This window comes from Bidens hawaiensis, unplaced genomic scaffold (genome assembly GCF_021521415.1).
Source record: "Bidens hawaiensis isolate Kalapana, Puna unplaced genomic scaffold, B.hawaiensis_p1.1 tig00034178_1, whole genome shotgun sequence".
NCBI lineage: Eukaryota > Viridiplantae > Streptophyta > Magnoliopsida > Asterales > Asteraceae > Bidens > Bidens hawaiensis.
Window position 1 is genome coordinate 177,986 of NW_027495890.1, and position 25,512 is coordinate 203,497.

The 25,512-nt window shown below is 37.0% G+C and overlaps 2 protein-coding genes and 1 pseudogene across 3 annotated transcripts; all 3 read right to left on the bottom strand.

The window, feature by feature from the left end:
* Window positions 1–3,884: 3,884 nt before the first annotated feature.
* On the bottom strand, window positions 3,885–7,279 carry LOC143585834 (receptor-like serine/threonine-protein kinase At4g25390). The gene is made up of 3 exons (XM_077067523.1): window positions 7,004–7,279; window positions 6,091–6,270; window positions 3,885–5,465 (listed from the first exon to the last, which is right to left on the bottom strand). The coding sequence occupies exons 1-3, from the start codon at window positions 7,277–7,279 to the stop codon at window positions 3,951–3,953; spliced, it is 1,971 nt and encodes a 656-aa protein (XP_076923638.1). The 3' UTR covers window positions 3,885–3,950.
* Window positions 7,280–13,888: 6,609 nt separating this feature from the next.
* Window positions 13,889–16,330, bottom strand: LOC143585815 (subtilisin-like protease SBT1.3). Its single transcript, XM_077067511.1, has one exon. It carries the CDS (start codon window positions 16,328–16,330, stop codon window positions 14,021–14,023), a length of 2,310 nt encoding a protein of 769 aa, XP_076923626.1. The 3' UTR covers window positions 13,889–14,020.
* Window positions 16,331–20,044: 3,714 nt separating this feature from the next.
* On the bottom strand, window positions 20,045–24,683 carry LOC143585835 (cytochrome P450 704C1-like; annotated as a pseudogene). The gene is made up of 6 exons (XR_013144605.1): window positions 24,384–24,683; window positions 22,667–22,881; window positions 21,809–22,093; window positions 21,197–21,532; window positions 20,364–20,564; window positions 20,045–20,280 (listed from the first exon to the last, which is right to left on the bottom strand). The product of XR_013144605.1 is annotated as a cytochrome P450 704C1-like (transcript).
* Between the last annotated feature and the right edge of the window lie 829 nt (window positions 24,684–25,512).

Below are 25,512 nucleotides of genomic sequence, written 5' to 3' on the forward strand. Positions count from 1 at the left end.
CCTCTATATTTAAACATCTTTATATTTAAACATCTTTACATTGCTACGGCAAGTCGACGTGAATAATCGCGTAGTTATCAAATATAAAGAATATATGTGATTCATCATTCATATTCATTGTTTTGATGAATAGTAAATTTTGTGAGTGAGTTAACATATACAGTATATAATTTTCCAACTAGCAGCATTTAACTACCTACTACTTAAGTTTAAGATAAACACGAATATATCACAATAATTTATTTCAACTACATAGAAAGGAATATAGCATACATGTATAGCTTTAAAACATTTACTTGCATGCTTTCTATCTTTCTACCCCAAAAGTATTAAAAAGAGCAAATTCGAAGCACCCATCTCAACTTTTCTTTTTTACGACAAATTGTCTTAACAATTAATGATATACTAGGATAGAGTCCGGGTTGTTAAAAAGTAAAATAAAAAAGTTAAATTTAATAATATACATATTAACATATCTTATGGATTTATAAGATATAAATAATTTACTAAAATATATAGATTAGTAAGAATAATTTGTATTTGATTTTAAAAGTAATAAAATAGAAGGTTATGAAATTATACCAATTAATAAAAAAAGAAGACTAACATCAATTAATCCTAGTTGAGTTGGTAAGTCATAAACATTTTAAAACTAAGGTATTGAGTCTAATTGAATGACAAGTGGAAAAATTGTGTTGCTTTAATATATAGGTAGATATTAAGTATAAATCACAAGCCCTTTACTACACTAGCTAGTCTCTTATAATTAGTTAATTAACTCATGCATAGTACGTGTATCCTTCTATCGTAGTGATTGGATCAAAGCATTTTACCATCCATGGAATTGAGTGAGTTAGTTAATCTATCTATTCCCTCAAGCCTATTATTCTATTAAGTCGAATCTTATACGATATAGTTAACACTTTTGACCTCATTAACGATATTTTAGTTTAGCTCACTTAGTTATGAAATTGAACTCGTGTCATCATACTATCATTACTATGGAAGATGAAAGTACATAATTGATTTATAAAATGTAATATATAAAATAAAATGATGTGATGTGTAATTTTATCATATTCGTATAACTACTTAATAATAGAATTTTCCATCTATTATAAAGGTGGATGATTCATTATAAAGGTGGATAATTCAGATCCTACAAATCTATATAAATGAGTAAGTGGTTTATAGAAGTATTTGTTAAAAAAAAACTTAATAATAGAAAAACTTTGAATATTTGGTTATGAAGTTATGATAATAACTGGATTAACTGTCTCATAAATTCACTCAATAACTTGATTAAGTGTCTACAAATTTATGTTTTCTATATTAAAGTATAAGCTCTATATGACCAATAATTGAGTACATTACAAAAGTGAAAAAAAAATATATAAAATATTACCATTTAAAACCTCAAGATTTAGATAGCTTAAAAAAAATTTTTAACGATCAATACTTTAAATGAATTACTGACTAATTTTATCATATCAGGGATACACTCATCTTCTGATCCAGTAAAAACCCTCACCTAAGACCAACACACGTGAACACTCGCCTGAAGACACAAAAATGCGGTGAGATAAAATCTGTTCAGTTTAAAGATACACTCGCCTTCCATAATCACTTGGTGTCGTCAAAACTAAATGAAGGGGGCATAAATTAAACATAGCTTTTAAATAACCACGATAAGCAGATGTCTCGTGTCGTTTATTGTTTAAAAGTTGACCTGCGTTCACATGATAATAAATATAAGGTCTAGGAGCTTAATCATAAACAGTAGTAATATTGTCTTTTTGACTTAGAAATTGAAGTTTTTTAAATTAATTTCTAAAGGTCATTATTTTTGCTGTTTCAAAAGCTGCCGGTTGCTTTCACAACTGAAGAATTGATATGTGAAAAAGTCTTTTTTAAGATAAATTATTATAAGATTAACAAAGACGCACATGTCATTAGTTCATAATTATTATATTTTAATGAATGATCTGGCCGTTTACAATAAGTTGTTTTTTTTTTACCAAAATAAAAGTACATAAATTTGAAATTCGGCATCTTCGAAAGGCAATAATAATAATCAAAGTGAAAGTCTGAACAACTTTTATTTGGTAGATTTTGAATATTAAAGTGTGTAGGTTGAAAACTTGTTTGTTGAGTTTATTATATGTAGGATGTATGAATGTGATTGTTGAACCCGATCTGAACCTGACACAACCTGAGCCGAGAAATATTACATGGGTGTATAATTTCCGACCCTCAGAAAAATTTGACCATGAAAAATTCCTTGGTCCAATCTGGATGAAACTTGAATGTAATATTATTTTGTAAAATATATAAAGATAACCTGTTATAAAAATTTAAGAATTATTTTAAAAAACAGAATAGATATTTATGAATAGTAATGTATTAATAGATTGAATTTTACAATTTAAAAAGGGTAGTGGCATAGTTTTTTGCCCGTTTGCCTTCTGTTTCGATTTAATCACTACTTTTCATTTTTAATATATTGATTGGAACTTGAGAAAAAAAAATTGGTTTGGTTTATTTTATAGATTGTGTTATTTTAGTTTATTTCTGCATGACACTTCACTATTATTAAGCCCAATAATCTTTGCCTGAAGTCCTGCACACTTAAATTTGGGTTGGTTTTGGACTTTAAATACAAGTGTTTGGGCTGTTTTGAGTTAAATGTTAACCGAAACACGTGAGATAGGTAGAGGTAAAAATGGGGCAAGCACCAGTAAATTATTAAGGTTTTTGTTTTTTATGAAAAGCCAACTTTATATATAACATTTCCCCGGTTAGGAAATCCTAAGAAAGAAAAAACACAAATTACATATGTAAAAGGGTTTTTAAGCCACTCTACTTAGTTCCATTTAAATTTACAATTACAAGAAAACCATAAAAAGGACATCGAATCAAAAATCACTTTGGGACCCAAAGATAGACCCGTTCCGTGCTCTTCAAATAATCAGCAAGTAGTAAACACAATCGTCTCGACAATATCATTTCTTTTTTGTCCATGTAGCAGAGTCCAACCATTCTCTTAAACTTTCAAGACTTTTATTTAAAGGGATTGCCAACTATGGTTAGCCCAAATATGTACACTAGATTGGATGACTATTCAAGCAACTATTGAGTTATTAAAAACTAAATCCATATTGTTCATTAGTTGAATGTTTTGATTTAGTAAAGTTCTATTTGTGTGACTGCAATTAAGGTGCATTTTGTGCTATAGTTGTAGTAATTTCGCTTTTTGGGAACGACTTGTTTTGACCCGGACCTATTTCGGTCTCGTTTTGAACCAATCAATCAAGTTATTTTTAGGTCGACATGTTTTGACCCGAATATGTCCTGACTTGTTACCGACCCAATCCACCCATTTAGCCAAGTCGTAATGGTTATATGAATATCGGGCAGGCATCCGAACAAGAGCTTTACTTGTCTTGTGCTTGGCCCACACATAAAAGATATCGGAATGTCATTAATGAATGCGAATAGATGTGCAAAAAAAACGGTTCCAGACCCAACCCTGCGGGTACGAGCCAGGCTTTGGGTTTCTCCCTGGAATCTTACCCGGAACCGGTTCCACCAATAATGGTCAAAACCCGACCCAACCCGAAACCCGATAAAAACCGAGTCAAATACCCAACCATACCCGGAATCGGTTCCTCCCCGACCTGGTTTTGACTTTTGTTGACCATACCTGGAACCGGTTCCTACCCTACCAGGTTTTGTTTGTTGACCATACCTAGAACCTGTATATTATGCTGTATGCACTATGCATAATGCTTCAAATATGATTTGATAAAAACAATACACAATTAGAATTATAAATTAACATGTAAATCTCATTTCTTACTTTAAAAATCTACAAATATGATCCAACAATCAAACTGTTATCTACATGTATACAACTTCTTTAAATCAAACAACTTCCAAATTCGAACACGTTAAGAAACTAACCGAGCTTTCCTACGAGACCTGTAACGAGACGGAGGAGACAGCGAATATTCCACTGGTAACGGGGGCGGCTCTAAATCACCCGAAAGCATTGCCACCACTTCCTTCATAGAAGGCCGATGTGCAGCCACTTTTTGCAGACAAAGAAGTGCCACCGTAATACAAACAAGAGCTTGCGGTTTATCTAAACACTGAACCGACTGATCCACGAGATCTAGAAGCTTCCCTGCGCGAGCAAGATGCCGGGCCCACGACAAAAGATTTGCCCGTTGAAACTCCGACATTGGTGATCCCGTAACTTGAAGTGGCCTTCGTCCTGCGATGAGAACTAAAAGTAAAACCCCGAAGCTGTAAACGTCACATTTTTCTGAAAGATCACCGCCAGATGAATACTCGGGTGCAACATAACACACGGTTCCCCTCATGCTCGGTGTACTACTGATACCGCCACTTTTGGGGATGTCACCAGTAATGGAGTCGTGACTATTGTGGCGGGCCCGCCAAAGCTCGCCACTGAATCCATCCAACCACCAGTCGACACTACCCATGCTACCGCCCCTGCTTCTGCTTCGTTTCTTCTTTCTTTCAACATACAACTCGTCGTCTTTTTGCCACCAGTTATCGTTGCTAATGTTATGATTACTTGATTCTTTATCTCGTTTCTTTCGGTTCTTTTTCTTTCGTGCCAGCTCGTTACAATACTCCTCCTTCCACCATTCCCGAGCCGGTCGTCTCTTCTGTTTCTTCTTCTTTTCGTCCTCCAACGAAATCCACCAATCCCACTGCTTCTTCGGCTTCGGCTTCGGTTTCCTCTTTTCGGGTTTCACCGTTTGACCGGATGACGCTGCGGTTGTGACCCATTCTGTCTTCGGTCTCTCCTTCTTAATCTCACTCCCAATCCACTCCATTACATAAGCCTTCACTCGGCCCGATTCCGTCACACTATTCTCTTGTCTCCACCACCAATCCTTCCCGGTAACACTCATTTTTCCCCTTCCGTTCTTCTTCAAACCACCACCGCCGCCACTCTCGACACTCATAGCGTCAACATTTACCTCGGAAACACTCGCATCTGCACACGTCCTCGGCGACTGATTAACCGTCTCGGGCGACGTCTCTGTCTCCGCAACTGGAACCGTCACAAAGCTTTCGGGCGACTGATTATCAATAACTACACTAAACTCCTCGCACACCATAGTCGTTGCCAAACTCTCCGTCTCCTCGAATACCGATCCATTATCCTCGACTACCGCATTCCCCTCGACTTTACAATTCAACTCGATTCGACATTCCTTTTCATATTTTAACTTAGATAAACCAAAATCCCCGATTTTTGCATCAAAATGATCATCCAATAAAATGTTACTAGGCTTTATATCTCCGTGGATAATCGGTGGATCACAGTAATGATGCAAATACTCTATACCTTTCGCGATATCAATCGCAACCGAAAGCCGCTTCTTCCACTCCTTTAACTCCACACACTTCCGATGAAACAAGCAATCCTGTAAGTGAGCAATAGCCAAACCATTAACCAAACCAAAAACCGACGAAACCAAAATTAATCGATAACCGATAACCGAATTAACCGAAAAACAGTTATCGGTTAGTTTTTGTACCCTCATTTAACCAAAAATAACCGAACCAAACCGCATTCATACATTTATAGCTTTTATACCATCATTTCATGTATTTCACGTTTTATACCATCATTTCATTTATTTATACTAGGGGTGTGTTGTACCCAAATACTGAACCCGGCCCAAATATACCCTAGCCCGAATTAGAGGCTACCCGAAAAACCCGAACCCGACCAACCAGAACCTTAAAGGGTTGATTATCGGGTCATTTTTTCTTGACTAAAAGCCCGAACCACCCAAAACACGAAGCCCTCCATTTCATGTATGTATATATGTGTGTGTCTGTGTATATCTATTTCACGTATTTATATCTTCATTTAATGTATTTATGCCTTCATTTCATGTTCTTTTTAGTAAAAATTTCAGCCTAAATTTGATTTTATTTACTAACCGAAATTAATCAAACCAAAAACCGAAAAATTAACCGAACTAAATAACCAAAAACCGATTGGTTAATTTAATTCCATCAAGACTAATACCCGAACCGTACCTGTAAGCTTCCATTACTCATGAGCTCATACACCAGCACCATCCTCCGTTTCCTCGGATCAGAGCAAAAACCCATCACGGAAACAACCCGATCCGAATCAATTTTACCGCCAAATAATAACTCATTCTGAAACTCATGTTCTCCTTGAAGTGATTTTGCGTCCATAACCTTAACAGCAACCTGCAACCGCTAATCAATTAGTAATTTGTATTCATAATTTCAAACATTAGTAATATAATATATATATATATAAGTAGCTAAATTAAATAGTATTATGAATAATAAACAGAAGAAAAGGTAAGAAGGCAAACGGGCAACAAACAAGTTGTGCCGCTGCCTGAATTACAAAACCAAAACTTTTAACTTGTTGGTTGTTACTTATTTTTAGAGCTGTTCAAAAAGCTCACGACTCGAAGTTCGGGTTCTTGAATAAAACTAGCTAAAAAAGGTTCGTGGCTCATTTTGAAACCAAGCCAAACTCGTCCCAAGCTCGGCTCGTTGACTCGATCTTGGGCTCGTTTAACTTAAAAATTGAGAAAGAGCCTAGCTAACCTGCCTCGTTTAATTTCGAGCTCGAACCCAATCTTGCTCGACTCAGGTCCTATTATATTGATAATTTCAAACATTAGTAGTGTTTACATAAAGTCACAACATTATAACTTATTAACTTATCATCTCACAACATAAGCAATCCTAAATAACTTATTAACTTTTTTTACTTTTCAGAAAAAGTTAATAACTTATAAGTCGGTGAAAATACGCAATCCCACACCCCCTAAAATAATATAAACAAGTAGTATATAAATAGTATAGTATGAATATAATAAACAAAAGAAAAGTTACATAAAATAAGATAAAAGACAAACAGGCAAGCTTTGAATTGCAAAACCAAATCTTTTAATTAATGAATAACCTGTTGGTTGTTAACTAAGGTTCCGCGAAAGACGGAACCGAAGCCGCCTTGACCGAGGCGGTTAGAGTCAGAGAAGGAGTTGGTGGCGGTGCGGAGAGTGGTGTATGAGAATTTGTGAGGGGGTTTGGAGTGGTCGGATGGGACAGTCCGTTGTTGTTTGTGGGTTTTTATTAATTTACGGAAGCAGAAGCTCAGGGTTAACAGGAACGAGAAGCCGATGGTTAGTGGTGGGATGAGATGGTGGTGGTTGGGTGGTGTTGGTGGCGGTGGTGGCATGGTGTGTGATGAGAGAGAGAGAGACTTTGTGTGTGTAACAGACTAGTAACAGTTTTTGAGTTTAGAGCCATAAGTTTTTTTGTTTTTTTTTTTAATGGGAAAATGACGAAAATGTCAATTTCGAAATATTGACTTTTAATTAATGGCTGTTAATCGTTGCTTAAGAGGGTTTTTAGCCAACTAAGTTTGGTATTTATTTAAAGGTATTAATCTCAACTAATAAATTGGCTATTGACGGTCTCAACTTTTAACGTATATGTTTCTAATGGTTCTCGACTAACAGAATCCTAACTTCGTTAGTTTCAGATCACCGGAAAAACGTTTTTGGCCAAAAAACTCAATTTTTTCCGGAAATTGGTGGTGGTTGCGGTGTTCAGTTGGTGTTTCCCGGCAACAAATTTGACTATTCCGGCCAAAAACGTTTTTTCGACGACCTTAAACTAACGACGTTAGGATTCTGGATTCTGTTAGTCGCGGACCATTAGGAACAAATACGTTCAAAGTTGAGACCGTCAGCAGCCAATTCGTTAGTTGGGACCGGCAGTGACCAAAAGGCAATAGTTGGGATTAATAAAAACCGATATTACCTTATTTAAAAAATCTTGTTGGATCTAAAAAATTTCGTAACATCTTGTCGGAAGCCATGAAAATCTCGTTAGAATACTAAAAGATCTTGTTTGAAACCAAGAAAATCTCGTCCGAATATAAAAAAATTCTCATCATAATCCAAAAAAGTATAATTGAAAGCCAAAGAAAATCCCGTCGGAATCCAAATAAAACTCAACGTAAGAAAAAAAGGCTCTACTAAAAAAACAATCTCGTTGAAATCCAAAAAAATCTCTGCGAAAGCCATAAAGAAATCACATTGAAATACGAGACAAATCTCATAGGACGCGTAAAAATGCCATCGACTTCAACGATTAAAAAAGACTATCCACCCAACAGTTTTATGAAGTGCAATAGAATTTTGTTGATTTGAAATCTTGTCGGTTAATGATTAAAAGGTGTACGGGTCGATAAGATTAAGAGTGAGCATTATGAAAAAATGTCGGTTAGATGGATATTTTGTTTCATTTGATTGGTTAAACAGACATTTAGTAATTTTTCTTTTTAATATTTATATTTGGAAAAATCCCCAAAATAGCCCATCTACAAAATGAGATTCCAACTTTGACTCTTAAATTTAATATTTTCATAAATGACCCTCTCTAACTCATTTTTGACCATGTATTAGGAAATCTAATGCGTCTTTGACGACATGTTAGCATAACACGTCGTCAAAGACGCGTTGGATTTCCTAACACATGGTTAAAGACGCCAACACGTCATCAAAGACGCGTTATATTTCCTAATACATGGTCAAAGATGAGTTAGGCCTCCAAACACGTAGTCAAAGATATGTTATCATCAAACGCGTAGTCGAAGATATGTTAGCTTTTTTGTTAGTTTTTTTAATATTATATTTTTATAACTAGTTTAACTTATATTTGTTTTTCTTTTATAACTTTTAATATATAAAAGTTTTATATTATTTCGAATATGCCGACGAGACATGCTTACTTTTACCTACCGACCGACATAAACTAACTCAAACTCGAGCCATGCCAAATCAATATCGAAATATTCAATAAAATTTAACCCCGCTCGGTTTTAAATAAAAGTAAACATTTCTTGTCGGTATATTCGAAATAATATAAAACTTTTATATATTAAAAGTTATAAAAGAAAAACAAATATAAGTAAAACTAGTTATAAAAATATGATATTAAAAAAACAAACAAAAAGCTAACATATCTTCGACTATGCGTTTGATGCTAACATATCTTTGACTACGTGTTTGGATGCCTAATTCATCTTTAACCATGTGTTAGGAAATCTAACGCGTCTTTGATGACGTGTTGGTGTCTTTAACCATGTGTTAGGAAAACCAACGCGTCTTTGACGATGTGTTATGCTAACATGTCGTCAAAGACGCGTTAGATTTCCTAATACATGGTCAAGATGAGCTAGAGAGGGTTATATTTGAAAATATTAAGTTTAAGAAACAAAGTTGGAATCTAATTTTGTAGATGGACTATTTTGAGGTTTTTTCTTTTATATTTTTATTACAAGTGCAAAACTGCCAAAAAGCCAGATCCTTTATAGATATGAAAACAAAATAAAACTTAATATTCTTGTTTGTTTTGTTCTTTTTATTTAATCATTTAAGGTGGAAAATGATGTGACTAAGATTACAACGGGGCAGTAGGTAAGGTGTGAAACTTCCATTTTCTTATATTAATTGTTTTCACCTACTATAATCTACTAAATTCAATTCTTGGATTATTAAACTACCGAAAGTTGTAATTATTGATTTATAGTCGATAATAATATTTTGTTATATAGCCGTTTGTAAAAAATGTGTCATATTATATAATAATATAATCAAAAGAAAAGGTTGATGGAATAGAATATGATGCTTTGGCTTTAAGCTCTAAAATTCATGTTTTTGATCTTTTAGAGGGTCAAAAGTAAGTACAACAACGATATGCTTATCAATCTTTAATGGGTAAAAGGCAAAGTGGTTCATGAGTCGTCACCGGCTTAAGCCATGATTGACTCAAGCTTGACATTTAATCGAGTTCAAATATTAAACTAAGGTTCGGCTTGCTTTGGGTCAACGCTCTTGTTTTGAACGTGGAACCTCCCCTTTGTCTTAGAAGGATTCTACAAGCCACTCTAACTTAGTTTGGTGTTTAAAAGCTGGGAATATAATTTATTATTTTATTTAGACTAATTATCCGAGCTAATGAGTCAAGCCGAGCTGTGGCTGGCTAGCTCTCACATCATTTCCAACCGAGCTAACTTTGAGTGAACTTCTTTTAAATGAGTTGTTGTGCATTATTTAAAAAGTCTTAATAAAAAAGTGGTCCAAAATCTACATATATGATTGTTTGTAATTGATTTTTATATGTTAAATTTGGGCCAACCCGCTTACGATTTGAATTATTTCATCTCGGGTCATGGTGTTTGGCTCACTAATATGTGTATTTCACTAATGAGATAATCCTAAAGTTTAAAATCGAAAAAACTGAATAACCACAGTCCACAACCCAGTTGAACAGAAGTATAAATACATGCATTCTATTTATATGATGATTGTATATACAATGCCATTAGAATGTTAATATGTTGGAGATTGCATTGTTTTCTCATAAAATGAGGAGGCTAAAGTAAATATACTCTCCTATGTTCTGAACGTACCTTTATAATAATAAAGTGATAATAAGACCGATTTAGTAAAAGTGGATGGTACACTCTATAAGTAAAATAAAATAAAAACTAACAAAATTAGAGGATCACAATTCACAACCTCTAAATGATATTCAATTCCTTATTAATGATACACGTGGAACTTCAATTCTCATTCAAACTTGGATAGCCCACATTGACCCAATGTTGAGGTTTGCAAGACTTGCGGACAGCAAACCGGACCCATTTTAGTATTTAAGTATTTTAGCTAATATTTGTGTGTGTGTAGTTTAATAGAGGGGAATTCCAGACACCTACACTTTTTTGCTAAAAAACCAACTAATACGTCTCGTATAGGGCTATACAGTGCATATAGAGTCTCATATACCCCCCGTATAGTTCTATACGGGGACGTATAGGACCCATATAGCCATCCTTATAAACCCTATACGGAGCGTATAAGGGGGTGTCTGAGTGTCCCTAGTATGACCCATAATAAAATAGGGTGATACTTGATAGTGTTGAGGCTCGGAGATTTTTGTAGTTTTAGTTTTGAACCCTAGACAAATCAATAGGAAATGCTACAGGCTATTGTTGTTCTTTTGACGATGAACCACTCTGCTATAACAAACTAAAGGACTTCTACGCTTCGCCACTGGTGCGTAGGGCCTTTCCCTGTGTACTAGAGGGAGGACCAGAAAGTTTGTGTTACGCATATAGTTGGCTCTTGTCTTGTTTAGGCATTTGGTGCCCTCTCTGTCGACCTGCTTAGTGGCAGAGCCACCTTATTTGGGGCCAGTGAGAAGGACGGGACAATCCCCTACTCTGGGCTATAACGGTTTCTTTCTTTTTTTCCAACCTGATATAATGGTTTTTTTTATAGTGGTTGATGATATTAATGGAAGAACCTAGTCACCTATCTATCACCTGGTGACGCCAAAACTAAGTGATGGGGGCAAAATCGAACCCAAGTCACGTGAATACCAAGTTTCTTTCTTACCGTTCTATCACAACAAACACATTAAGATACTATTTCAAGATTGGAGCAATCTCATAAAATAGTAACCAACTTTCGAAAGTGTTTTAATTAGGTTACTCAACTTTAAAAAATGTTTCAATTAAGTCACTCAACTTTCATGTTTGATTAAATTAAAGGTATTAACATATTTTTTTTAACCTTTTTCTTTTTCGCTTCACACAGAAAATCTTTTTATCTTTTTTTTAAAGTTGACGTTGGGTGACGACGTGAATTTTATTTTTTATTTTTAACTTTTAATATAATTAACGTTTTTTAAAATTTTTTAAAGTTAACCACATATATTGCAAATCCCCCACCCCCACCCCCACCACATTTTATCCTCAATTTCTTTCTTGACACACAAAAAAATCGGTGAGACTTGATTTGAATATTTAATGACTCAATTTGGAAAAATATGCATCAGCGACCTAATTAGAACACCTTTAAAAGTTGATTACTATTCTAGGAGATTTTCCCTTCAAAATTTTACTAGAGATAGGGATGAGCACGGTTAGGTTCAGTTCGATTATCAGGTGACACCCAAATCAAAACCGAAGTAATCGGTTATTTGAATACGCAAACTGTTCGGTTCGGTTCGAAGTAATCGGTCATTATCAATCGGTTCAGTTCGGTTTTTTTCGGTCATTTAGAAATGGATAACCGAATCGAAACCGCAATTTCAGTTTTTCAAAAAAAAAAACAAAACAAAAAATTAACCGTCAGTTAATGCTTCGATTCGATTTTTTCTGTGCAGTTTTTTCGATTAATTCTGTTTCGATTCGGTTAATTCGGTTTCTGGTCACCCCTAACTAGAGAATATGTTAATCCGTAAAAGTAAAAACAAAAAAGTAAAAATTGCTTTTCTTTTATATATTCTCTTTTGCCCACTTTCAAAAAGAAACCGAAGGCAAGCGGTTGTATAATAAACTTTTCGCGGGAATACTACGATACCGTTTTTGAAACCCTAGAAATGATTTATTTGATTTCGTTACCTTTATCCTTCAAATCAATCGTTTAGAATTAACCAGCCTTTTGTTTTGCTTAACGAGATTGAATGATTTTGGTTAACTGTCGAGGTTGGTTTAATTCTTAACTCGTTAACATTTATGCTGTTGATTGTAATAATTTGTTAAAACGTTAACTTCTAACTATATATGCTATAAAGTTGCAGGCCACAACCCCCTTTTGTATAGCACACACTTCGCAGTTAATGCGGAAAAATATCGGATATCATGTAAAATTCATATATATAGTAATTTAACAATAATAATTCAGTATACTCTACAATCATTAACAAATTAACCTTTTGCAACTTGCAAAACACTAACAATCGTAGCAAGACTGAAAATTGATAATTAAAACTTAAATACTGATATTGGGAATATCGGTCAAATATTGATCGCCAATATTATCAGTACCGATATCCTGACCGATATTTTACCAAGGGACAGGTATAAGGGATATATCACCGATAAATCGGTGATGTGTTGGCGATATCGACTGCATAGGTAAGTAGAAATAGAATTATCAGTTATGCTTAATAACAGTTTTCGGTCTTATGCGATTTGTAAGCTCTTTTAGGTGATTAGTTATCTCTGGGCCAGCACCACCTGAGTTACTGTATTATTATTAATCATGATCTGTATGTGATTATGAGTACAACTACTTACCTTAATTGTTAGCTAAAGTTATGTATTTCTACTGGAAGTAAGTGGTAGGATTAACTTAATGGCATTTATATGTTTTTACATAAGAAACTAATTTCTGCAAAAGGGGGTTGCGGTGCAGCTTGTTGCCCGGTTGCTTGCCACTTTATTGTAATCGTTTTGATTTTAATGAGAAATAGCATACCACCTTGCTAATTAAAACCAAAAAAAAAAATTCTACAAGTAAGATGGTCTTTTATTGAAAGAACATTGAGTGTATGAAATTATTGACACCATAGCTACTTAACTGTATCAAAATTGTGGTAACCTGCTTGCAAATGCTGCAGGTTCAGGTTACAAAAATTAATTTTCTCACTCTCGTCCTTATCCGCTATAAAGATGTCGATAAACGTAACATATACACACTAGAAGAAGATACTGAAATAGTAAGAATCCAAGATTTATCACCAAGAGAAGATGTTGATATATAACTACCATCGAACGATCGTTATAAATGAAAAATGTTATAACTTTAACTTCGTTTCGTTTTCACTCATTGTCGGTGGAACCCTCATTTCCATTTCTGTAGTTTGCAGGCTTGCAGCTTATGTATGCTTTACAAATTGTCGATTGAATGTTAATGTTCGTTACGAACCGGGAAAAATATTTTTTATCTCCTGTGAAGATAAAACACGAAACACCAGAGAATACAATTGTCAAATAGTTGAATACAAAAGCAAAAAAAGAGGATTACATGCTCTAAGAACGAATCCGATACTTCAAACTGTTATTACAACAACTCTATGATTTATTCTCGAGCCATCTCGTTTTTGCTACAGTCACGGTTTATAGCGGTGACAGCCATGTTATTACAACCGGGCTTCTTACTCTGTGCGCCCCATCTTTCCATATCAAAGCTCCAGACTCCGGTGTGGTTTGTCTACTCGTTGTCATAAACGTAACCTTATACGACAGTTTCTGGTACTTCTTGGTGAAACTAAGTGTTGATGGCTCCACTTTCACATTCACGCCTTTGAACTGTGAGACGACAACATGGTAGTTTGACGTTGGCGGTCCAACATTAGTCACGGTTCTACGAATCGTCAATGTAGACACTCGTTTGTCTTCGGGAAACACGGCTGATAGAGCCGGGTAATTTAAATCACTCGGCCCGGCAAGCGAATGCTGGCAGGTTCTGTTGGAGAATTTGGCAAAAACCACGAGTTGACTGCGGGTCAAACCCTGCGTGCAGAGAAAGTCAAAGTAATCCTGTGGACTAATGTCGTAAATCAAACCCGGGTCAACAGCTTTAACCGGGTTAATATGACCCGCACCGTGGTCATACGGGCCTGACGGCCCGCCAGTGGATGAGTCTAGTAAAGGCTTATAGGTGTTATCGTGGATATACGCGGTTGTCATTAATGCTGACTTTATAGCTGCAGGACTCCAATCGGGGTGACGCGCTTTGAGTAACGCGGAAACCCCGCTCACGTGAGGGCACGACATCGAAGTACCCGAAAGTATATTAAACCCGACTCTTCGTTTATCCACCTCGAGGCTCGATGGACCGATGTCCCCGCTCCAAGCCGCTAGTATGTTGACCCCTGGAGCCACTAGATCGGGCTTCAAAATCTCCAACGATATAAAATTCGGCCCTCGGGATGAAAAAGCCGCCACAACCGGAGACGGTTTGATACCGAGTTTCGTCCCATAAAATGCAAGATTCCCCGTCGGTTTCGGATTACTCATCGCATATTGTTTTATTACCTTCCCCTCCTTTTCCCCAACCGCTACCGCAGGGAGGAGGTGGCAGTCTGCCACGAGCTCCTCCCCGTTAGCGGCGGTATTGGCGAGAACCATCCCAATACCGCCCGCTTCTTTCACCACTTGACCCTTTTGGACCCGGGGACTTATCCCACGGTCACATATCACAATCTTTCCCGCCACAACGTGCGGGTCCAATGTACCTTCCAAACACAAAGACCCCGGGTCCGGGCTACTCGAATTAGTCCCGGTATACACCAAAGGATACATTAACTTTGGTGATAAATTTCTTCTCCCTTTATAAAGTGAAACGCCTTTCATTATCAAACCATTTCCTAACTTAACTGACCCAGGGAAATCCCGGTCCATGGTACTCGCCCCAACCGTAACAATCCACGGGGACACATTCGTTAAACTAACCGGGTCGGGCCCACCGTTACCCGCGGAACACGATATAAGAATCCCCTTTTCCATTGCCCCGAAAGCTGCTATGGACAAACTATCCCGATTATAAGACGAAACGCCTCCGCCTAACGATATTGACATAACATTAACCCCGTCCGCAACCGCCTTATCAACCGCGGATAAAATATCCGAACTAAAACACCCACCAGTCCAACAAACTTTATAAGCCGCAATTCTCGCCCCGGGTGACATCCCACGGGCTGTCCCATAGGCGTACCCCAAAAAGTTTGCCCCGGGCACGGGCGAACCTGCAGCAGTAGCTGCAGTGTGTGTCCCGTGCCCGTCTTGGTCTCTAGGAGACTTATACTCCTTTGCCTCATTGATCGCCCCGGTCGCAGCTTCGTACCCGCGGTAAAACGCTCTCGCGCCAACAATCTTTTTATTACAATGGTGTTTCTGAAACCCTCGGCCGACTTCACAGTCACCTCGCCAGTGTGCTGGCACCGGGGTGAACCTAGAGTCATTAAAGCTGGGGCTCTCTGGCCAGATCCCGGTGTCCAGCACACCGACAACCACGTCATGGTCTGATAACTTATCAGACCAGACGCTGGTGACGTCCTGTGTTTCTAGTCCTAGAAACACAGGACTTCTTGTGGTGTGCAGTTCGTACTTCACTTCAGGAAGTACGAACTGCACACCGTTCTGGGACACCAGCCGCTCGGCTTCCTTTTCGGTCAGCCGGGCTGCCATACCGTGGAAAGCCGAGCGGTACGTGTACAGAACTCTTTGTTCTGCATTTTCGCTGTCGGGTGAAACCGATATCGACTTTACGAGTGACGAATACCACTCGAAATGATCGGTGTAACTCGCGGGGATAGCCGAGATGTCTACATGGACAATATATGTTTTCTTTGATGAATTAACAAGTGTGAGAAAAGTGGATAGGTATAAACACAGCCACCATTTGACTGTGGTTTTAGTATCCATTGGAATGTAGAGTTAGGAGTGGAAGTGAAGTAGATGAGTGTATGGTTTTATTATTATAGAAGCGGTGAGTGTAGTAAAGAATCAAGGGTCTGCTTCTGCAACCTTGTGCAGGTAATAAAAGTGGTGGTTGGGTGTATATATAGTAATGATGGTGGATATTTAGTTTATTGTCTTGGTCTGGAGTTAATGTGTCAAATGTTAATGACCAAATCACTTGATGGCTTAATCTTGTTTTCTAGTTTGATGAATTGATGGACCTTTTTCGGATTTCAGGTTTCACCGAAAGCACTCTGTAGTCTACCCTGTTCAGATTTTGTCAATATCTTTGCTGTCGGTGAAATTTATTGGGTATGACCATTGTTATAAAAATCCTGACTATGCGCTGATTAATCGCTAATCTCCACTTCACTTTTTAATTTTGAGCTAATCGACCGATTAATCGGCCAATGGTCAAATCCGGCCAAAATTGTTGGTTTCCGGCGATATTTCGACCAAAATCGGGGTTTCCGGCAAAATTCCAACCAAAATCAACGGTTTCCGCGAGATTCTATAAAAAAACCAGGGGTTTCTAGCGAGATTCCAGCCAAAATGTGTTCATATATGTATAAAACTGAAAATTATATATAAAAACGTGTGCTTGTATATATAAAACTGAAAATTATACATTAAAAAGTCCGATCCGATTAATCCCGAGTAGTCTCGATTAATCCTGATTAATCGCTAGTCCTCATCCAACCGCCCGACTAGCGATTTTTACAACACTGGGTATGGTTGTTGTCTAGTTTAATGGATTGCTTCGGTTAAGGCTAATTAAGAGCAAATGATCATACGTAAGCATGGGAAACTGGGTGGGTTGGGTGGATTTGGGTGACGCGTCAGAATGGGTTTTGAGCAAAATGAGTTGGGGTAAAAGATTGGTTATTATTAAATATATATATATATATATATCAATTTGGTTTGGTGACTGTTGGAGTGGTGACGACGAGTAGATGGTGGAGACAGACAATAGTTATTGGTGATGCTAACTTGTTCAAAAAAATTTTATGGTAACAAGTTTTATAAGCTGTTCATTTTTTGGCCCATTGTTTAAATTGAGTAGTCTCAAATTGACTTCTAATTTTAGATGACTCAAATGAACTCATACAATTTGTTTTTGTTCATTTCTCAAAACAAATTAAGCAATCTATTGATTGAAGTTAAGTGGTGTTAAGTCTATGATGGACAAAAATGAGTAAATATATAGTAGAATTAAAGAATGCGTGAGTGAGTCGTTATAAAAATGTCTTAACTTAATTTTCAGCTTTTTTACCTATAAGTGCATGACAAGCCTTTGCTAGTGTTTAAGAAGGAATCCTAAGTCTTTGAACCCTCCCATAATATTTCAGGCATGCACTTTTAAGGTGATAATGACGGCGAATTGACATTCACGTAGTCTTGTTTCCAATAACGATGAACGAAAAGCGGGGCCGCCTTTTTTACAAGTAATTTTCTAATTTTAGAAAGACATTATTTCAATTGGTAGTAAAAGTGTAAATCCATTTACCATATCAAACATTATGTTTTTATTTAATTAAAAATAAAAAAACAATGAGTTTAAACCTGGGAAATGTAAAATAGAAGGCACTGCCACCTACTAATTTTAATGTCCAACGGTTACTATTTACTATGGGGTGCATGGGCAATGGTGGGTACGTTGCAGTGAAGTAAAGACTTGTCACAAGTACCACAACAAGTATTAAAGTCACCCATATGATATGGATGGCTCATAGGGTCATACCAATTGCTAAATATTGTTTATTGTTAAATGTAAGAGTGAAATGCATTCGTCCCTCCGTTGTCCAAATTTGTGATGTTCGTTCCTGTGGTTTCATTTCACTTGCAACTAAACCCGACTTCACTAACCCCGTTAAGTTTGATCGTTAAACCCATCAGCATACCTCTCACGTGAGGGGCAATTTTGTCTTTTTTTGTTCCCAAATACACCTCAGCCCTTGCAAATTAGGATTGCGGTTTATTCGGGGAGAAAAAGGATGCACGCTGATGGGTTTAACAACCAAGCTTAACGGGGTTAGTGGGATCGGGTTTAATTGCAAGTGAAATGAAACCACAGGGACAAAAATCGCATATTTAAAACTATTAGACTAGAATCGCAAATTTAAACAAACTACATGAACAAAGTTTACTCTAAATATAAATAGACAATGGTAACATGACATGATGTCTCCATGAAGTTATTCTGTTCCAGTATATATTGTTTTCTGAATAAACCCAATTTTTGTATGTATATTTATTTCTGTGTGTTTATATTAAGAAGTGATTGTGAGTATGTTTGATATAACATTAAACAAACATGTTGGAAGTTGTAGTGCATTTGAAGTGCATGTAGGAGATTTTCGTGCTGAGAATTAGGGCTGTCATAACATGTCGGACACGATACGATAAGACACGATTTGGTATCGAAGTCATAGTAATATTGAATGAGTGTATACTCCATGTCTCCTAACTCATATCAAAGTTTATTATCATTTATTATTGGTATATTAGTTTTTATTAATCCTAACTATCGTCTTTTGGTCACTATTAGTCCCAACTAACAGATTGGCTGCTGACGGTCCCTATTTTTAACGTATTTGTTACTAACGGTCTGCGACTAACAGAATCCTAACGTCGTTAGTTTCATGTCGCCGGAAAAACATTTTTGGCCGCAAAACTCAAATCCCCCCCCCCCCCAACTCAACATTTTCATCTCAAACATCTTGATAACTTTGTGTCGGACTTTTAGGAACCTTTTTCTAGTAAAAGCCCCAATTATTGAGTTCACCGAAAACCCTAGAACCATCGGCGGAATCGTTGATGGTGCTCAAGTGGTGGTAGTTGGTTGGCGATGAGTCAATTGGTGGTGGTTGCGGTGTTCAGGTGGTGTTTTCCGGCAACAAATTTGACTTTTTCGGTCAAAAACATTTTTCCGACGACTTGAAACTAATGGCGTTAGGATTCTGTTAGTCGTAGACAATTAGGAACGAATACGTTAAAAATTGGGACTGTCAGTAGCCAATTCATTAGTTGGGACCGAAAGTGACCAAAAGACAATAATTGAGGTTAATAAAAACCAATATACATTTGTTATTTGATCTATATCTGAGCATGGTGGGTCCTGCGGATCCAGTTGGTTTCTGCACAGACGTCTCTCTTCAAGGTGAGTCTTGCGGGTCCAACTGGGCTCTGCTGGGACCTACCTCTTCAGAGACTTAGGATTTTGGTCTTGTAAAAATCTGTTAAACTTAAAAGTTTCAAACAATTTTTATTGGTAATGGGTAAGGGTACAAACGAGCCGAGCCGAGCCTCAAATAAAGCCCGTTTAGTTATCAAGCCAGAGCAAGGGACTTGTGGATTTTTCAGTATTACCTCTTTTGGACTTCTTGGTGTGAATTTTACATTTCACAGTCTAGCTTGAGTCGAGCTTTGGCTCATTTAAGGTACCCACGAGCTCGAGTGTAGGCTTAGGCTTGTTTAAGGATTTTCTTGAAATAGTACATAAAAAATAATTAAAAGCGTTACATAAATTAATTAATTAATTAATAATAAACAAGCCGAGACCGAGCTTGAAAAACCAACTCACAAGCCGAAACGATGAAAAGCATTTATTTGTTAACTACAATGATAAAATAAGTCCAAAACTAGCTAGATATATAGAACATATCTCCAATTATTAGTACGCATGTATACACTCAACATGTTTATCTTATGACAACTCATTCTTTTTGTTGCTCGAAACGATGAAAAGCGTACAAATGCAGTCCTTTATCCATGTGAAGAGTGAACATGGTTCGATACGCTGCTTCTTCACTCTCGTCCACAAGTTTAAACTTAAAGAAATAGACTAGAAAAGCAGCCAATATCTTCATCTGTCTGTATGCAAACTCCTTCCCTAAGCATATCCTCGGTCCACCCTAACGAAACAAATAAATATAAATATATAAAAGAGACCGAACCTGTTTGAAATCGGGCTGGCCCGTTTAAAACTTCATCGTACCTGAAAAGCAGTGAACTTGAAAGGACTTTCGGGTTGAAAAACGCCATTGTGGAACCACCTTTCGGGCCTGAACTCCTCTGCGTCATCTCCCCAAATGTAAGTCATTCGTCCCATTGGATACGCCATATAAGCTACACCGTCTCCTTTCTTGATCTTTAACCCGTCTGGAAGGACGTCATCTTTCACAGCACTCTTGCCATCCTGATATAAATTTACAAAAGAATATATAAAAATTTATAAAATCAAATACTAAAAAAAAAAATAAGATGCATCAAGTTAATAGTCGAAAATAGAATTGTAAACGAACCAAACGAACATGAATAAAGCATGTTCATGTTCGTTCGTTTTAGTTTATCCAAACAAACGATCAAACACAAACAATTAAATGAACGAGGTTTTCTTTTTATGTTCGTTCGTTAAGAAAATAAAGGTTTTCGTGTTCGTTTGTATTCGTTTGTTAACAGTAAACTTAAACGAACGTAACTGAACGCAGATGAACGAAATTAACTGAGCTAAAATAATTTAAAAGTAAATGTGAACAACAATGTGTTGGTAATCGGCCTAAAAGTTTAATTTAAAACGTAAACAGATCTAAATAACAAACATAAATGAATTTAAACGAACGTAAATAAGTGAAAATAAATGAACGAATGTAAACGAACGTTCTTGAACATAAATGAACATATGAGACATGTGTTCATGTTTATTCGTTTAAATAAATGAACAAAATTTTTTGTTCATGTTCATTCGTTATTAAATAAATAAACATAAGAATGTTCTGCCGAACGGTTCACTAAACTTTCAGTAGGCTTTCAATCCTAGTAGAAAATTACCAAGGGAACTGCAGGGTATAGCCTGAGAGTCTCTGATATCGTTGCATGAAGATAATGCATTTTCTCGAGTGCGGTTTCGGTTAACTTGAGCTGAAATTCTTCGATAGATGTGCCATCATCGGCTTCTGTGGCGGTTTTCACTTCATCTGCTATCTTTAGTTGAATCAACGGATGCTTGCAAAGCATGTAAAAGAACCATGTGAGCGTGTTGGCAGACGTATCCTTTCCGGCTATCACAAAACTCAGTGATATGTCTCGTAGATACTTATCGTTCATGTTCTCGGGATCGTTTTCACTTTCCATTAAGAATCTTGATAGTATATCCTCTTTATCTCTCTGTTATGATGATAATAAAATATAATTAAGCATAATAAAAAGTGTACTATACTGTGCATGTCACATCACACGGGCCATATGATAGCGTGAAAATTAGTCATACGGGCCGTATGACTTTTTCAGTGGTCACATCAGTCATTTCTTTGTCAGTCAAAACATAATACGGGCCATATGATTTACCCTTGATATGACCCATGCGACCATTTTTCGCCAGATACGGCCCCATATGAGTATATGACACGTCAGTGGCGTCTAAGGGAAAACTTGTATACCCACATGAAGATTTGTGTCTTTCATCTGCTCTCTCTTGTTACGTATCAATCCGTACACGAATCCATCGACGATTCTGATATTTCGTTTAAGATCAGCTTCCGAACCGATGTTAAAAAGTCTCTTTACCTTCCACAAAAGATCCACAAATCGCCAGAAGACTAAACTATTCGACTCATCAAACGCTTTCATAAACCGATTACTTGCCTCATCCAACCCGGAAAGAGTGTCAAGATCAAACCCAAATCCCAGTTTGAATATCGAATCTAAAGTGGATTTCATCAACAAATCCTAAACCAAAACAAATCATAAATCAAATCAAACAAGCCACACGACTTCATTTCGTTATAAAATGAAATTCTCACCTAGGGGTGTAAACGAGCTGAGCCTGAGCTCGTGTAGGCTCGAGCTCGGCTCGTTTTGACTTACAACTTACAAGAGCTCAAGCTTGAGCTCGGCTCGTTTCGAGCTCCTTTTCTAAGGCTCGAGCTCGACTCGTGAGTCGTTTTTCATGCCCGAGCTCGGCTTGGGCTCGGCATTTTTATTATTTACTAATTAATTATTAATTTGTATACATTTTTAATTATTTTCATATTTTTGGAAAAAACTTAACGAGCCCAAGCTCGGCTCGAGCTCGTGTGCAGGACCTTAAACAAGACAAAGCTCAGCTCGAGCTCGGATGTGCATTGTGAAATTAATACATAGAAGTCCAAAAGAGTTTTTAACTTAAAAAATGCGCTAGGCTGACAAGCCTAGACGCTCTTGTATTAGCGCAAGCTCGGGCTCCGCTCGGCCCGAGTTTTATCAATCCGATCTTGAGTAGCTCGTGAGCAGCTCGGCTCATTTGCACCCCTATGATCTCACCTGCAAATTCATTGATGTCTCAGCAGCTGCTAATAATGAAATCCGTTTCACGAGTTTAATGCCATTGGATCTAAACACAGCAGAACTAAAATCTCTTAAATTCCTTGTTGAGAATTCGAAGCTTGCAAGCTTCCGTTGATGGCGCCATTTATCTCCATCCACCGCGAATATTCCCTCCCGAAAAGATCCCTCATTATTCCATTATTATACTCCCCCTGTAAACAATTACACAGGCAACCAAAATGGCAGGTCAACTTGAAAGTCTTTTAGGTATCAGTCAGAGTCGGTACACAGCGAAAGCACAAACACACAAGCACGAAAGTAGTAAAAGAAACACAAGAAGTTCAATGAATCCTATGCCCACGGGCTGTGACGAGGGTTTTATTATTATTGCTCAGTACAAGATTACATAGGCCTTTAAACGAACCAAACGTTCATGAACTGTTCCGCGGGAAGTTCATTTATGTTTGTTTATTTAATAAACAAACGAACATGAACACTCGTTCTGTTCGTTCATTTATGTTTGTCCATTTAAATTTTAATAAATACATAAGTAGTTATATTTATATAAATATAAACACAAAAGGCTCGTTTAAATTATATATATTAGAGTTGTTCAGTGTTTATGTTCATTAATGCCAACTTATGTCCGTTTGTGTTCGTTTATGTTTGGTCAATTATGTTCATTTGTGTTCTTTTATGTTTGTTTAGTAACAAACATGAACGAACACGAACATGCCCGTTTTCTTAAATGAACAAGCGTGAACAAAAAAATTGTTTGATTATATGTTTGTGCCCGTGTTCATATTCAGTTAAACTAAAATGAACGAACACAAGCATGCCCTTGTTCGTGTTCGTTCAGCCCTTAACTACAATCAAAGAATACAATAAATAAGCAAGTATTAGGATTTGTTTAACTGGGTGGCTACTAAAACTAAATATGGCCTTAACACCGCGCCAGGGTGTTAAGGCCCGGGCGGTAAACAATGAAATGGTAACGTGGTAACGGGGCTTTAACAAGAAAATGGTGGGGCCCAAATCTTTAACAAGGAAATGGTGGAGCTTTAAAGTCCAATTGCCTACGTGGTTTAAAGCCCCGCCACAACCAAGTAGCCTGATAATTAACAAATCAAACCATCACCCGAATCGAAGCCACAATTAAACCCAAAAGGCTTGCCAATCCTAATCAACCCACCAAAACACCAAAATTTTAGGTCAACGTGATCAGGGGCGAAGCTCCCTTAGGGCCGGGGGTGGCCCCGCCCCCCCTGTTTTTTTGCGCAGTAGTGTAAATTGACCTTTTTTTCGCCCGAAAATTTGTATACATGGTGTGAATTTACCCCTTTTTGACCGAAAATTTGAGCCCGGCCCCCTCGTTTATGATATTTAAATACACTTTGAGTTCCCCCCTCCCCCCGAACTCGTCCAAGTTTCGCCACTGAATGTGATAATCAACTAACCATAAAACCTATAATTAGAGGTGCACAAAATACCCAATTTTAGACCCGACCCGGAACCGGTCCCTGACCTGGTTTAGGATTTCTCCCCGGAGCCGTACCCGGACCCACCGGAATTAACCGGTCAAAAACCAAGCCTGCCCAAAAAAACCCGGTCAAATACCCGGAACCGGTTCCTACCCGACCCAGTTTTGACTTTTGTTGACCATACCCAGTTGTAATTAGCAAAAACAAAATCAATAATATTGAATAATAAATACCTTGTTGTAATTAGCAAAATTGGTCTTGAGTATGTACTCAACATTAACTGGATCTACAGTATACACTTCACTGTGTGAAGGTGTGATGAAACGAAAAGTTGTGTGTCGTTTAGCAAGTGACGTCATGTAGTCGTAAAGCTTCTGAAAGTGTATCAGTTGATTGGTTATTGGTCCCACCACCGGTGGTCGGTGGTGGCCGGATAATATTAATTCCGTCAAGTAAGGTACAAACAGTAAAGCCAAGAGTATAACAATAACCGAGGCAACAAATAATAATAATAATAATAATGGAAACATCATGTTTGTGAGTTTAGAGAATCTGGGAAACAAGGTTACACAGAAGAAGTATATACATATAGTATCAATAATATGATGCAGGGGCAACGTGGTAAATAAATTTATTTTGGAGTGTCGTGGAGGTTGATTTGGATTATGACAACTCATGAAGTCAATGCATCACCGATAACGATGTACAAGAACAGTAGACACGTTGAATATCTGCATATCTTTATTAGACCGTGTGTTTTGATTCAAGTGTTTCCGGAAATTTATCGTATAATGTTGTGACATATGGTGCTCGCTATTCACCTCTTCTCACTCGCGTTCGAGCTGGCCAACGCTCTTCCCTCGTGCCTCTGTTGTGGTGTTAACGTTTAGTCTTAGGTAGGGTGTTCTTTGGGTTCGTTTTGGGTTTTGGGTTTTTCGGGTCGGGTTCTTTAGGTTTCAAACTTTTAAATCTTGATTCGAAACCCAACACGAGTTTTTCGGGTTGGGTTAATCGGGTTTCGATTATCCTAGAAAACAAAACAAAAAAAATTAAAAATATCATGCTAACAGTAAAACAACATATTCTTTTTTGTTCGTAACGCAAATAACCATATAATAAACCAACATAACTTAATAAAACAATTCAAAAGAAGAGTAATACTAACTCGAATCATAATCATCTTCAGTCGGGCATGATTTGAGTATTCGATTACGGTTGCTATTAATGATAAACGGAAAACATAAATTAACAATAAACAATTGATTCATAATAGTTGGGGAATGACAACAGTCGATTATGGTCATATTCTGATAACTTTAGCTTATTATACATAAAAATATATTTAATTTCAAAAATCAAAAC

Bases quoted from the DNA above. Each gene is read 5' to 3' on its own strand.
- LOC143585815 (XM_077067511.1), bottom strand. From the start codon at position 16,330: ATGGATACTAAAACCACAGTCAAATGGTGGCTGTGTTTATACCTATCC.
- LOC143585834 (XM_077067523.1), bottom strand. From the start codon at position 7,279: ATGCCACCACCGCCACCAACACCACCCAACCACCACCATCTCATCCCA. The intron at 6,271-7,003 runs GTTATTCATTAA...TAGCGGTTGCAG, and splicing joins CCTTAGTTAACAACCAACAG to GTTGCTGTTAAGGTTATGGA. The intron at 5,466-6,090 runs GTACGGTTCGGG...GCTCACTTACAG, and splicing joins TGAGTAATGGAAGCTTACAG to GATTGCTTGTTTCATCGGAA.